The sequence below is a fragment of the Mizuhopecten yessoensis genome, unplaced genomic scaffold (genome assembly GCF_002113885.1).
Source record: "Mizuhopecten yessoensis strain PY_sf001 unplaced genomic scaffold, ASM211388v2 scaffold9987, whole genome shotgun sequence".
Taxonomy (NCBI): domain Eukaryota; kingdom Metazoa; phylum Mollusca; class Bivalvia; order Pectinida; family Pectinidae; genus Mizuhopecten; species Mizuhopecten yessoensis.
The window spans coordinates 1915309-1932416 of NW_018408322.1; the positions used below are offsets into that span (position 1 = coordinate 1915309).

The 17108-nt window shown below is 32.6% G+C and overlaps 1 protein-coding gene across 1 annotated transcript; it reads left to right on the forward strand.

The window, feature by feature from the left end:
• Positions 1–6280: 6280 nt before the first annotated feature.
• On the forward strand, positions 6281–16868 carry LOC110459272. The gene is made up of 6 exons (XM_021511453.1): positions 6281–6720; positions 9886–9971; positions 12456–12546; positions 12967–13091; positions 13780–13986; positions 15110–16868. The coding sequence occupies exons 2-6, from the start codon at positions 9890–9892 to the stop codon at positions 15643–15645; spliced, it is 1041 nt and encodes a 346-aa protein (XP_021367128.1). The 5' UTR covers positions 6281–6720; positions 9886–9889; the 3' UTR covers positions 15646–16868.
• Positions 16869–17108: the final 240 nt, after the last annotated feature.

The following is a 17108-nucleotide window of genomic DNA, read 5'->3' on the forward strand; positions in this document are numbered from 1 at the left end:
AAGGGTTTATCAATCCCTAAGGAATTCCAGTTCTTTCAATGAATGGTATATTTGAATGTGCAATTTTGTATAAAGGAACAGCTCCTTAAGATTATAAACTTTTCCGGGAAATGCTTATCCTCTCACGTGATAAGGAAATCTGTTTGTGTTTTTCAATCATGAAATTACCATTTTTAACTTTCATTTTTTCCCCTTATTTGAAATGTGTCAACTAAGTTTATCCTCTACTGTATTGACTTCATCGTTACTCACTGATTGATTATCTCCCCTTTCTTACAGCATTTGTGGCCACAGTCCACTGGGCACACACCCTTTCATGGTCATGTAATCATGATTGGCCTTGAAAGGGGATTATGTGTGCAGTGGACTGTGGTAGCAAGTGATTTATTGCCCACACTTTTCCATTGTGAGAGGTGGGAAGTATGCAGTAAGCGTGAACTACTGACCTAGTACAACGAACAGGTACATTTAGCCTAGTGGTATTGTATTTAATAGAGCAGCGACTGACGCATGACTGATCCGTAGACCCGCGAAAGTATCAGAGCTTATACAACCAGTGGAACAGTAAGCAGTAAGTACACGGAGGTCGTACCCGTAAGGAGACACGTGTATCAAATATATTACATATACAACTGCGTGATGTATGTCAGTAACGTTTAGGAGAAGGGGGAAAAAGGAACAATAACAAATGAAAACAGTTTGAAAAACACAAAAATAAAATGTCAATGCAATTTCGCTGCGAAATAGTTGGATAGGTTTTGGAACTAATTTGCATTACGTTTTGTATATTTATATTATTACTATCAAAATATTCACACCTCTCGAGGGTGTTGTACTGTCATTCAATGAGGAGGGAAGACTTTCATGTATGTTTACGATTTAGTGTAATATACATGTGTATGGCAATATATTTTCTCATGGTACAGTCTTTGAATAGCATACTCCTTGATTAATTGTTTAGATAATGGGTTATTTTTTTAGCACTTATATGTAGCTTTAGATTTTGTTCATGAAAATTACTCAAAGTATACATAAACGCCCTGATACTTTCAGGAATACAATGTCAGTGTTGTTCAGTCGCCGTAATTAATAAAAACAGATTTTAAGATAATAATGTGACCAGTGATGTAAGGCAGTATATAAAATATTGTGATCATGAGACTAAAGAGTAACTTTCGAAAGTATTATGAAATATCAGTATAACCAGTGCCAATCCAGTTTGTGACAGTCAACCAAGGGATATAACTCAGGTAACATTTAAACGGACGTAGGTTATTCCTACCCGAGACAGAAGAAAATCGATATTTGTTCAGGTAAATATATAAGAGTTGTACCCCTTTCAATGCTGAATATATACACGGCGTCTACACATACTCCAAATTCTACAGAAACTGAGGAGACCTCAGACCAAAAGAAATATTTTATGACCCCATTCCTCCCTCCTTAAAGAAAAAAAATATCAATGAAATAGCTGAGAAAAGGTAACTTTTAAATCCCGAAGTTGGATCAAAGTACGTACCCATTGAAGAAAAACAGATTGCAATAGTGTCTACGTGATTTCCGTCATACTAAAAGCATTTATAATCTTCACCAAATGTTCTTTGTCCCTGCAAGAATCCAGTTGAGAAAATCCTCTCGCTCTGAGGGATGACCCTGCCCTCAGACACATTCTCTGCACGGGATATTAACACGCAAATAATAAGCAATTCTCAAAACCCAACAAACAACACACACGTGAAAATAGCCTCAAATCTGACAATTAGATACAAATAATTTAATTACCACAATTTTAAAATACAGGAAAAAATCAGAATAGAAATCAAAACATCACGTATTAAAGAAATATATGGTCCCATGAGGAATTATAGAAATACTCATAAAGATCGGTACATAATGAACACAGCAGCTTAGGGGGCATCAGTCAAAAAGGACAGAAAGCATGACTCTACAACCGAAATTAGATAAAACAGTCTACGGGCATATAGTAAGTGTACATGTACCTTTACCCAGATTGTGTTCTGTCAAATTATGGAATGCACGTATTTCATTTATTTATCGTTGTAGACACAAACATAGTTTCATAAAAAGGAATTTGAGGCAGTGCTACATGTAGGCCCTTACACCTCTCAGATTGAAACCCTGTCTAAGTAGCTTTTTTAGCAACTTTAGTTGTTCTTATTGGCCCTAGAGTTTCCAATCGACAATATTAATGACCTTTTAACTGCACGAGTAATAATGATAATATTAATTCGAAGTTTTTATATACTGCTTTATCACAACCTAGTTCGTAGGTCGTCTCAAAGCGATTCACAAATTATCATTCGTGGTTATAGGGCCTTTGCAACCAGCCAATATTTTTCTCCACGCCCTGGGGAGCATACAGCCGGTGCTGCCATTTCGGCGCTCACAGTAACCATTCAACAACTCTTGCATTGCCCTACCACGTATTCATTTACAGCTGAGCTGACTGGAACGAGCGGAGTAACGTATCTTGCTCAAAAATACAACATAGTGCCGTGCCGTGACTCGAACCCGCAACCCTTCCGTCACGAGCCCGGCGTCCTACCACTAGACTACCGTGCCTCCTAAGTAGAAAGTAAGGGAAGCTGTTTGACATATCTAGTCTTAAGATGTTCTTTGCTTCTGTATAAAGTTGGTAGCGAGGGGAAAGAATATTCTTAGTAAGGTAGTATGTTTAATTGTTGCGAAGGAATTTTACTTTACGGGTTTTCCTAATTTCGAGAGGAAAATGACTTTAACCTTGTCTCCCTTCTTGAATACCTATTTCACTACCGAAACCTGAGGAGACACGATTAACTCGGAAATATATAAAAGTGATTGCAATCTAAGTCTACATTGCAATACCGATATCTTATTATTGATCAAACGAAAATAGATTATGGCCATTCGAACAATATCCTTCTCAGACTTTATATTTATTTCTGTCAATGGAAATCTTAGTTGAATAGTTTAATTTATATCGACACAAAAACCGGATATTACACGTAATATAATACCTCGAACAAACTGACAATAACAACCTTAGATGCGTGGTTTTAAGTCTAGCATGAGTAATTTGGTTATTTTCAATGTCAAATGCTACATTTTGTCGAGTGGGCTGTTTTATTGTTATTTTGTTTTGTGAAATAATGGTGCAAACATGTTTATCCTTAGGAGAGAAAACATCTACACATCTTTATATATTATTGTCGCCTTGTTGTAAGTTTAAAAATGAGAATTTAAATAGAAAAGTTAGAAAGATAAATGCAGTATGGCTAACGTAAGCATTACAGTTCCTATCCTTTTACATGTTGTTAAGTGAAAACATTAATTAAGGAGTTTGAAAGATCCAATCTTTGTATTTAAGGAATAATAAACATACATGCATTCTTTATATAGATTTTATAACGTGGGCCTGAAAATGTTGGAAATGATTAATCAACAAATGCTGTCTCATCCCGAGTTAATTAATTTTTCCAACATTTTAAATCCCAAGTACTATATTCCAGCACAATATATAAACACGGTAGCTATTCTACCTAATGCAATCAATTTAAATGTGTTTGGTGTCTACCTACGTACCCTTGAAAATTGACTAATACACTGAGCTAATCTGTTTGCTCATTTCTACAACACGCCGATGTCTCTGTTGATTCCATGATTTGTACAGGCGTAGTCAGTTGTCGTGTTTTGCAAGTATAACTTGAGTGGATGTGCAAACGATAAAATATATGTACGTAGATGGACGCATGAACCCTCAATTGATCTAAAAGAAAAATCTCAAAAGACCTGTCATACTCAGTAACATTTTAAACTTGTTCACATTGCCTATACGAGTGAGGCTTTTGAAAAAGTATTGCACGCCCGTGGCTTCGTCGTAAATAATACATGTACACGAATATAGTAGTGTCCGATAGTACAACGTTTTTAATCAAGGAAATTGCATCGCCGAGTCGGTAGAATACGCCGCCTGACTATCTTAATCATTAACCTCCCCCACGCTCACTGGGTAGCGGGTCCAATGCCATGCGTGGGGCAGTCGCAAGGTTCTGACCGTAGGTCGGTGTTTTTTCTCTGGGATCTCTGGCTTTCCTCTACCTCCACCAACTGGCACGTCCTTTAATGACCATTGCTGTTAAAAGGACGTAAAACATAAATAAACCATGATTTTGTTTTGGGGAAAATTTGTGATAGACTATGTCGAAAGTTTAATGTCAATGTGTACCTTGAGATATATATTTCTAACCCAGTCTTGGAACATGAAAGTGTACCCTTACAAAAGTGATAATAGATACAGCATACCAAACATGGATTACATTACACTATACAGATAAACAATAAAGTCTTCTCTTAGAAAGGTTTCTGTTTTCCTACACTCCTTTAAAACAAAATTTAATTTGAAGTGGGGGCTTATGTATTAAATTTACTTTGAATACCTATACAATGCAAATACTTTTAAATCGGATCAGATATCGAGAATCGATACACAATCGTTGGTTTATAAAAATATTCAAACCAATGAAGTAATATAAAGATCTGTAAACTTTATCTTACAACGTGATATATGGTAAATTGAATTTAAATATAAACATCAAAAGGTCATTCAATTTTGATTCGAGTCTTCAGCTTTGTATACCCTGGCGCTAGGTGTTCGTTGTTCGTTTATTCACAGATTCTGCTTGAATAAATACGTTTACCAATGGGCAAATGTTTTACATTGTGCTACAAGACAAGTTAACAAGTACATGATCCAATGCAATGATTACTTAATGCCTTTATGTAGATATTTGATAATTATAAATGCAACATAACGTTCTTGTCAAGTATACGTTCACATTCACATTCAGGAAAAACAAACTCATATTTTATATAAATGCATTCAATTATAAAAATAATTAATAGACAATCTCAATTAAACATCGATGCAAGCTAAAATACTGAAGACACCTGTAATGTACTGTATACAAATATCAGTTTTCACGTGCACTCATTATCCAGCTATGTTTTTCAAATGCTTCAATCACGCACTTTTGATACATTGATATCAAAAGCTTTATACATCACAGTGCATATATTCAATACATTCAATCTGAGCTGATGTTTCTTTACGATGAATACAATGTTCGTTTATGTTCTACATCAATTGTGCTAATTACCTACGATATGATATAATATAATATAATATTTACATCGATATATATGTATGACATTCTGTAAACACCTTCTGCATGGAAGTAAATTGCACATTACATTACAATGTAGGTGTTGCAGAACTGTGCTATATTTAGATATATTTTTGGTGAGGCTTATGCTACCGAATTGTGAACATACATAATACACATATGGAAAAGAATATATATACAATAAATAGTTAATCTGTATTTTGTTAATTTAGGTTTACCATCCTATCACAAAACAGCAAAAAATCAACCTATATTATAGGGTTTCCTTTTTTTTTTTTTACATTGATAAAGTTATTAAAATTATTGTACATTGAGAATGGACATTTTTAGTTTAAGAAATTAAGACGATTACACACCATTTTACTGCACCTTCTAAGTGGTCAAGTGACGTAAAAACTACTTCAAAGTGCGATTGAACTTAACAAAAATATCACGCCTAATTACAGCATGCACTTTATGTAAAATATAATTACATACTTGGACATTTGAGCTAAATAGTGCATAAGCATAGCATAGCGAACTATTTATTTATTTTCAGTTGTCAATAACTTGCAAAATGAGAAGCAAATTATATATTTTAGTTCTATTGAAAAAAATTTTTTTAAAGAAAATTACAAACTGATTTTTCTTTCTTTCTTAAAGCAATACTCGTGTCGGCGTCTAATCTTAACGAAACATGCTGGATTATACTCGTGTCTGACAGACAATTACTGCCTATGCTGAACTTATCAAGGCCAATGGTCCCAGTTTACAACCAGCAATTAGACCAGATCGTGCCAATATCGTCAGAAGCGTACTGTACATTTTTTAAAATAGGATCGATAATCATGAGTTATACATATTAAACCACCACTCGAGTGTTACTGAACTAGGGTCAGCTTTAGAGACTATATCAACATAGCCGGCTATTTATAGACCCGTTCTACACGATCCCGCTTAATGTAGTCAACAGAGCAAAGCGAGCCGGAGTACCCCGCGGATACACATACCTTGGTAAATAAATATCATTGGATGGTTAATAAGAAATAAACAGATGTATCGTTACGCTTTTGAAGTGTAAGAGCTGATACAAATTTAAAAAACGTTTATATCTAAGGTTTTTTTTCATCATTTCAACCAATACGAATTAAGTGAAGTAGGTCATGGGTAGATTTCCCTTGAATGTACCCCACCTGTTATTCATATTCAGAAGTGACTGGTAGAATCTCGTGTGTATTACTTTTGTAACCCGGTACAATGGATGTAATGCTCAGAGAACACATATAATGTTCAGTTCCAATACCAATATACGTGGTCGTAAGCCTGACCTGTCGAGCCGATGACGGATATTTTATAAGATGGCGTAATTAATTAAGACAATGGACAGATCTACAACGAATCGCCAACCTCATCATCGATATTTAACTCAGTCGCGAACGAAATGAAATTTCGTGGGTTTCATTAGTCCACTAATGGTTGAAAATGGTGATTTTGATCAACGCGGAAGTAGACCGAATATTATCTTTACCTGGACTGGAGATCTCTGGTAACTTTCAAGGTAAGCTTTAGTGGTTGGGTGTTTCACTATATGTCAATAGTAGCGCATATGTTTTGACACATATACTAGCTGTATCACTGTAGGATTTTATGGTTAACAACGGATTACTCTCCGTTCATACGTAACAGAACCGCCTACTGAAATATTGTTAATATTTATATGTAGTTTATACAACGTAATTCAACATCAGGTGTTAAGTTATCTCACATATACACTTATAGTTTCATGTGTATATTTCATATCACATATTATATTGATCATGCTTAGTATAAAGACATTCAAGGCAAGCACAGGTTAAGCTATTGTAAATAAATACTGGGTTGGGGAGATGTGCTTATATACCCCTCCACAGTTGTATATATATATATTTATATAATATAACATCACCCCGATCAATGTGCAAATTTATAGGACTCTTTCCCTGTTGTCATCACAAAACGTATAAGCAATATGATCTTTGTACTCATTGTATATATATCAGAACAAATATTAGGATCGATTTCAATATATCCGGCTAATTTGTAAATTTTGTGATGCAGTTTTAACATATGATAGCTGTAAAATACAGCGATTCTCTAAATTGCTATGGTAGATGGGAAGCTCAGCATTTAATCAATTAAAATTCTTTTACAAAATACATGTCTAAAAATATATATTTTTTCCAATTAATCGTTATAACTCACTCAGTAGATATTTCACCTTTCTAACAGTGTATGAGAAGTAAGAGTTGAAGATTGACAAATGACATATGTCTTTTGTATTATTTTTTCTACTTCTTCATGCCTAAAATCATTGTGTTTTTTTCAAATAATTTATCAATATAAATATTAAAATATAATCGATATGGCAAAATATAGTTCTTATATAAGAATTACTTTTCTCCTTATATTTATCTTTTGTCACATTAATTGACACATTTTTGCCCTTTTTCTAATTATATTTTGTATGTAAAAAGTGTCTTTTAATGTATATCATGTTATGTTAATTACTTCTTCCCAATATTTAGTGATCAGAACGTTCCTCATTATCCTTTCTTGTTCTCCAAAACTATCGATATTTTCTTATTGTAATAATGCATGTGGGAAAATATACTAGACTAATGCGATATATGTTATGAGTTTGTTTATTAAAATCAATATCATGAACAATCGAGTTCTTGATTGATTTACATTTTAATAATCCCAATTAGAAAAAATGCAAACCTTATCATTGTTATTTGAAGTAAACTGCAAAAAAACAATCAGATTAATTAAATTTACTTCCGTTACCTAGTGGTTTCTTATTGATCTTTAACAGTAATTACATGTTTTTAAAATCAAATTTTAAATGCTTGTCATTTATGATTTAATTTATAAAATATCGTGATATAATTTTATTGTATTTTTATCAAAAAAATAACAGGTTATAAAGACATTATTTATCAATACATGAAGGGAAAAATGAATATATTTTATTGATTATATGAGGGAGATTCTTTTGTGCCGATAACATGCATATTTTATTAAGGCTTTAATACATATAAACGTATGATCAGTTACAATTTGTTTAAAAAGATATTTGGCTGACCAGGTTTGAAGTTTATACAAATAACACATTTATTTAAATATTCATGTAAAAGCAATATGATAAAATAATGAATTGAATTTTTCAATATATGATTTATTTTGTTATCATATATATATTTGTTTAAGATAACATTTCAAAACAAAGTAATAGAGAACTATGTCTTAAAACATTAATACATACATGTATGACAAGAACTGTCAATATTATTGATCACATCTAATTCAATGTATGGCAAATCATTCTCAAAAATTATAAAAAAAAACAAACAATAGTGATCATATAAACAAAAGTTTACTAAAATTGATATTAAAATAACAATTGTCTATCGTTAATCATTTAAACACAACATTGTACTTGTTGATGCTTTAATACTTATTTGTTATTGTGGATCATTTCATCACTAACTTACTCTTATTCCGTCTTTGCGTATTGCAGAGTTATCTTCTCTTGGGAGCAGGTATTGATTGTTACGTCATTGGTTTGTGCGAGAAAATTACGTCGTTTTCTCAAAAATTGATGACGTTACTCTCACAAACAAGTGACGTAACAATCAATACCTGCTCCCAAGAGAAGATAACTCTGCAATACGCAAAGACGGAATAGTTTAATAACAAATTGACTCTCATTAATCATTTAATCACATTTAAGTTATGTACATGTATTAAGTTTATTGATCATTTTTATACAAAAAAACTAATTTCATTCATTGCAAATGTTACTCAAATTAATGTTTACTAATTATTTATTTACATCCTCTTAGTCAGTTCTAAATGACAAAACTTTCTAGGTTAGTTAATAGAAATCTAATAAAATACGTCATCCAGAGTTAAAAGTTAATAAAGTTATATTGTAGTAATATATCAATAACACTACAGTAAAAAATATAATAGCATGCTTGAAAACTGTGACGCTGATAAAAGTTCTTAAATAGAAATATGGTTACAGTTAAAAAACACTTATGTTTTTGACATTTCACAAATTGCTTAAATTCTTTACTATCAACTCACTTTAAGATAGTGAATGTAAATAGTTAAATAATGTCTCACAAGACACATCAAACATAGAAGCGTTGTCATATTTCTCTTCTGATAGAAACGCGTCCTTATTTCTAAAACACATGTGATATATATGCTAGTCGGATAGCCAATATTAAATAATGTTTTTGAAAAACACAAATGTTTCAATACATACTATTGCGTGTGCTGTACGCTACCACAATGAATAATGATATCATTATCCTTAAACGGAATTCTCCATAAAAACATACTGATTTTCGAGAAAATTTATTATAAAATGTCTTGCTGCGGTTAACTTAATTAAGATTTCACAAGGAACACTGGGTTTTTCTGTGCTGAATTGAAAATAGGACAATGTTTTAGAGCAGGTTCATCATTTAAAAGTAACATCTTATATATGTTTTTTTTTTTTTTTCAGATTTACATAAAAAAAACAAGGAATGAAAAACAAAACAAAATCATCAAGAAACACAGATTTTAGAACAGTTGCAGCTACAATACATTAGTTTTTGCATCAATACCAGTTAAATTAAAATAATTGTTTGTTGCACATTTTAACGACTATATTTCTATTCTGTTACAGTGGCATGGAATGTAGTGCGACTGAACTCATCACCTCAGCCAATTTTATAGCTGGCTGCTATATTTTTCTATGCCTTTTTACATTAGGTGAGTTTTTTATTTGTTTTTAAATATTTGTGTGGGGTAATCAGTGTAAATGCTAGCGCACTATTAGAGAGATGTTGGCTAATCACTTACAATTTAAAAACAGCCTATCATTTCTGCAAATCACATGTTTATACAGGGTTATTTAGCCTTCGTGTCCTGGAATACATTCAATCTAGAAAAGCATGCACTGATATTTACTCAATAAAACCTTCGCGATTTGGCGTTTTGTTTGCAGAGAACTTGTTACAGAACAAACACATGAATCTATAGATATCAGTCCTTGGTCATAATGATTCAGACTACTCAAATAAATTATCCGAATATTCCTCCAGCTTATTATCTCTAAATGAGGGATTTGTAATGGTTATTAAGTATGCAGAAAACAGTTCAAATATTCACATTTCAAAGTCAAACCCGGTTAAGACACAAATTGGAACACTACACATGATTAACAAATTTAATATGAAAACAAATTATATCCTATAATCTTTTTTATGTCTTTACCCTTTCACCCCTAGGTAACTTAAGTAGTCTCTACCATACTTTTATTTGGATGAGTCCATTATGGTCCACAGTGGTGAAAGTGTTAAAGAAACATGTACTATAGTGTAGTTACAGTTACTAGGATAACAAATGATTGTTCTCTTCCTGGTTCTTCCTAGTACGAGCTACCTTGACTCAACAAGGTACAGTGTATATTAAATAACCTTGTGGTTTCACTGTCACTACCAGAGTTCTCCATGTGAGGACATGACGTTGCTTTGGTTCGACTTAGATTTACAATGCAGGTGTCATCGATAAAGCAGAAGACGCTTACCCTTCTGGGACACTTGTTCTTTTCTCCTTGTACTTTACCCAGGGTATCCATGTATATCTTTCCTTTGTGCATATTTTGTCCTAGTTTTATCGATTTTTAGGTCGAATTGTAGTTCTATTCACGCTTCGGTCATCTCTTTCTTTATATATATACAGCAGAAACTGTGGTATTTTATCTACTGCCTAGAACGTTATATTACATATATGTTCATAAACAATGTTAAGTTAATTGGATACAGTCCAGAAACACACTATCTGTTATTCTTCTCCTTATACCGGTTTCTTCGATACAACGAGATGAACTGTACACTTGTTATTGTAAATGTTGCCATGATCGTTTATAACTGTTTATGTTAGCATAAATCGTTTATGTAAAAATATGTGTAACACATCTGTGGTGAATTCCAATGTATCACAATGTTATTTTGCTCCATGGCGGTATATATCTATATCTGGCAATTTCCCTTTTTCTCGTATTTGTTTTCCTGACAACATCCACATATATTCAAAATTTGCAAATGCCAATGGAAAGTTAATCCTGCATGAATTTGATGTGCAACATGTATTAATTGTATATATAAACAAATATGAACTGATTCACAAGTAAGCATTTGTTTTGACGATATGCTAAATCCTAAGGATGATGACATAACTTAAGCATTGCATCCAGCGGATTAAAATCAACCCGGTAGTAAATGAAGTGGATAATCTGTTTGGTACATATGCACCGGGTTTAAATAAACTGATCATTCCGCGAATCGGTATCGTTTACGTTTCATTTGATACAAACGCGACACCAATTGTAATGTTTCACGGTAAACGATACCTTTTAATATACATGTTCAATATAAATGATACTGTTCAGTTTTTTTTAAACATGGCTGTACGGTATTATACTGTTATATTTTAACACACTTATTAATTAAATATTATATAAAGTCATGCTAGAACACACCTATTGAATATGATATAGTAATATAAGAACACACACCTATTAGATATACTGTCATGTAAAAACACACGTAAACAAGTACTGTGATAACAACAAGTATCATACTATTTAGGCAAAACACATTAAGTATCAAACTATTAAGACATTATGTTTGCCTTTTGGACATGTTCTGTATTTGTTGAAGGGCTATATTTGATTTGTTGGAAAAGTATATTCAAACATGGAGAAAGCGTAATAAGGTTTTGAACATGAACATATAACTATGCGTCAATTTGAATCAGCGTATTACATTAAATTTGTCCATTTTTTTGTATTAAAATGTATCGAAATATAGTAAGTAATTACAAAATATAAGTATTTTAGCATACACTTTGAGGCAATTGTCATTTTGTAGATTTTAGCAACTAAATATACACTTGCTTTTTTAATAGTTGCCAACTCGTACATAATTTATACTTTAGTGTACTTACGTATACGCTTATGCGTAGCCGAATCGATTCTGATTTCAATGTTACCAAATCGTACAAATTACACACCTTGGTGTACATAAGATTTACTTGTCATTTGTTTCATGAAGGTGACAGATTACAGATCGTACTAGTCACATAGATACCTCACCTGTTGTGTTATATGTACCTTTCTACAATCTACACTTACCAACACGAAGAAAATGTTTATAAATGTGTTCATGCACGTTGTATTTTACATTTTAACAGGAACATGTTCTAACAAATGTCCGGAGGATGAGGAAGTATCCGATCGTCTAAAGTATCTCACATCGTATAAATTCCCGGACATGTACTCACGGTACGTAACAAATTGAACCATATGTTATTGATATATTTAACAGTGACAAATGGCTTGGGAGACATGATATGTTAATATTAACAATCAGAACTGTCACTTCTGAAAAACGAAACATGTATATGCGTTGTTTAGATTCAAGTTATGCGTTTGTTATATCTTTCCCATATATACAATGCAAGTGAATTTACAAATTTTACAACATATATATATATTACTACATCAGCAAGTAGAGACATACTTTCGTGAAGCCAACCAGAAATGTTGTTGCTGGAATATTTATAACATAAATACATCACAATTACTACCAAGGACGTATGCTTCAAAGTAAAGGAATATTATTCGTCTGGTTCAGATTGTGATGTTTCACCCTAAAGGAAGGGATCATATTCACGGGATTATTTGAATAAACTTTGTTGACAGAGATCTTGACTGTGAATGGAGGCTAACGTCTAAGTATCCTGACAAAAAAATCAAGATCAAGATGAAGGATATAAAAATAGAATATGGAAATCAGTGTGAGTTCGATTATCTTGAAATATTTGATGGTAAGTAAACATTCTATTTGCTTATATTTAATCATTTTTTTTTATTATTTTCATTTAATGCAATGAATGATTCGTTGTATTCAATATATATCGAATTTGATCTTATATGACCTTTAAACAACAGGGTATAAATAAATGTCTTTCAAATACATGGTTATCGTATGACTTATTCGTAAAACCCATAAACATGTAATGTGTCATGGTAAAGATATTAGTGATGCTACGATTTCTTTCATTTAAGATGAGCAATATTCACTCAATAAGTAGTTCTTTAGATAATTTGTAGAACATGAGATACATAACTTTATACTGATAAATGTTATTGCTAGTAAAGAATTGAAATTACAATATGACAATATCGACGATAAAACAATTGTCATACTCAGCCTCAGTATTTCGGCCTGCTGGCCTTTGTCAGTGGCGAAAGTCAAGGATGGATTCAAGGTACAGTCATCTTGACAATTTCCTCTACGTTTGAAGGAGCAAGATGGACGTAATTTGTATTCATCCTTAACTTTCGCTATTGACAAAGGCCAGGGGGCTTAATTACTTGGATTAGGAGTGACAATTGTTTATTATTATGTTAAAGAATATTCTAGTATTTGCATATTACAAAAAGGACAAAAAAATAACTGTTGGAAAACAATCGCTTCATTGATGAAATTCTAAATGAATGTTTAATCTGTAGGCTACGACGACAGGAGTCCATCGTTTGGAAGGTTCTGCGGGGCGGATACCTTCTCGATTGTCTCAAGCGGCATTTACTTATACTTCCATTTCCATACGGATGAAGAAATAAATGAAAGAGGATTCAAATTCACATACTGCACTGTAGACTTCAGAACAATAAGCAGCACATATCCCCCTCCTATAGACCGGAATACAAAAACCACAAGTATGTATATACATATCAATATTCGGAAGCACCTCTGTCTTTTAGGTTTTTAAAAAATCTATGTTTACAATATAACTAATGTTATAGTATCCTGTCAGTTCAGACAACCTGAAAGTCAACAGTGCAACGCCCATTGTCCGCCCAACGTCTGTATATTGTGATACGCTTTTCAGCCATTGTCATCACTTAAACACGCTTGTATTTAAAATAATGACAAGTTGAACTTAAGTGAATGCCTGAAAGACGGTCTTAAGGTCCCCTGATTTCCAGTTCATTTTTTGTCTATGCAAATGACAGATAAAAAGATGTGTCCAAAGTTTGTATTTGAAAGAGGTCGTCCCATCGTGTCAAGGGGTATACAATCGAAACATGTTTTTCATAAACTGGTTAAAAAAAGAAGGAAAGGGAATATCCCCTTTATAAATATTCATAAACAAATAACCTGTAATTACAAAAACTTCCCTTATGATAAATAAATAGAAATATTAAATGAAACACAAATATCAATTTTAATGAAACAGCTAATTTGTAACTTTCTTATTAAAATATATCAAATCCAATTATGGTGTGCAGAAATATAGCGAGGATGGGGTAGGGTCAGTTGGGTAGGTGTCATTTTTTATTTGTTATATATGTTTACTTGTATAATTAGGTAGAAATACCTTTTCATCTGAAAATTGAATAGCAGAGAAGAAAGTTATACAATCATCGAATAATATAGACTGAACTTGTATGTGTATAATGATGATATTTGCACATATACTGGTTAATTTTGACATACACATTGATAATTTTTCTCTTTCTGGTCTTATTAGTATTTACATATGTGATCAGGCAATACACTATTGGTCGTTTATCTCTTCCTACATTTTGATGTTTATATACCATTTTTTTTACATACATCAAATACATGTTCTGAAAATGAATGATACCAATATATTGTCATCTTGTGACTTTGTTTCATGTACCACTGAATACGTATTCCGAATTAGAACAGGAGCGCCAGATTAAAACACCATAAATTAAAAGTCTAATGTTTTATACTAAATCTAGAGCAAATTTAATTATTATTCATAACCTAGCAAAACCGTATATATCATTTTAAGTTTTGTTCTCTTTTTAGCTAAGAACACTAGCCCGGAAGGTGAACCGCTGGGTGGTGCTAAACTCTCAACTTTAGTGGGTGGTGTGTTAGGTGGACTGTGTCTACTAGTAGTCATAATAGCTGTCTGCTGCATGTGCTCCACGAGGTGTTGTCGACGATGCAGCGTTAGAAACAATGGACGGGAACGGACGTCGGTATCACCTCAGCATAGTGATGTAGATATTCGCCCACGTGATCGATCGCGTCGTCGACCGTCTCCTTCTCATGTGTCACCTTTCATTCCACGACGTGCACATAGCCAAAGTCAAATCTGGAGTCTAGAGCAGAACATCCCAATGGTTCCTATAAACCCACCGCCTTACTCCGAGACGGAAAGTCAACCAGTTTATCTAGTTCATGGACCTCCCGGATGTAATCCATATTTTCCTCCTTGCTCTCCACCTCCTACATACTCATTTGGGCTAAGTTCGGATTCCAATCCTCCAGCTTATGAGGATGACAGAAATTCACCTCCGAACTATGTACCGTACGAGGAAAACCCACCGCGGTACTGAAAACAGTAACAGTTGTTTACATATGTATTTGTCTAACTGATCTCACAGAGCCGTTCCGTTTTCCTCATCTGCTCAAGAGAATTGTATAAAATGAATAACCTGAATGATTTCCGGATATGGCTTCAGCATATAGAGCCAATAAGCTGTGAATTTTGTGATAAGAGTTGTTATCAAAAGATAAGACATTAATTAAGTATCTTTGTTATTATTTAAACGGATATATTTATCATGATCATATGTTCAAAAATGCTAAAATATTTTTCCTGTGATAAGATTAACAGAAATTGTTGTTTAAATTTAAGTTTTTTAAATATAGTTTATTCTCAAATTGCCTTTTGTATGGGTGATATGCGTGCTGGACTCTTTCATCCTTATGTGCTGCTAAAAGGTATTGAGTTTGTTACTATATAAAACAACTATTTTCACCTTTGAATTTTACTGTTTGATAACAAACGTCTATACTTGGATTGAACAGTGATACAACCACAGACAGTCACTCTTTCATGTCATGTTTCAGGAATTAGCGGAGTGTTAAGTTCGCTAAGCACCGTGTCAGTCAGTCAGTGGCCATAACTAATTATAAAAATCTGCAGCGAATTTAACTCAATCACCCCTGAAATTTCATAATGAACTATTCTAACCTTTAAATTGGAATAGTTCACATGTGTCTTCAGGGGTGAATGAGTTAAAAGCTTTGTACATTTCGCGCTTTGTTTGACGCCACCAGAGGGGTAAACTTCTCAAACAAGAGATGGGAGTTGTACAATCAATATTGTATCTTTAAAAAGGATTGAAAAAAGATAATCTAAGAATACTAAAGTTAGGTGTTATGTTAATCTAAAATTACATAATAGTCCAGGTACTGTTATTATTAAAATAATCATGAATCAATGTTGGTATTTTCCTACTAATATGAGAATCCCTCAGTTAATTAAGTCAATTGCATAACAGATTATACAACAGATCGTATGCTTATGAACAAATTATATTGAATATTGTTATTTCCGAGTAATCTGAGATTATCTTGGTTTAAATGTTTTGTTTTTAATTTTGAAATTTCATAATAGCTTATACAACAAATTGTATGTGTATGAATAAACATACGTACAGTGTTATTATTCAAATGATTTTGAATCAATATTGGTAATTTCCGATGGAAAATTATATTCATGTTTTATATAAACATGACTCAATAGTTCTGTGTTATTAGAAAATAATTTTCACTGTGCTTTGACAAGCATTTGAAAAAAAAAATGTACTGTAGTATTAAATGGCATATTTTCATATTTTGTATGTAATATCATCGCATTATCACGTGTAAATTAAAAACATTAAAAACACAGTGTTATTTAAATAGTATAACCTCATAATATGACATTACCTGTTAGCTTTGATGTAAAGGTATATATAGATAATTTATTACTTTTCTACATATTTTTGGTATTTGCATTTTTGGAAACATA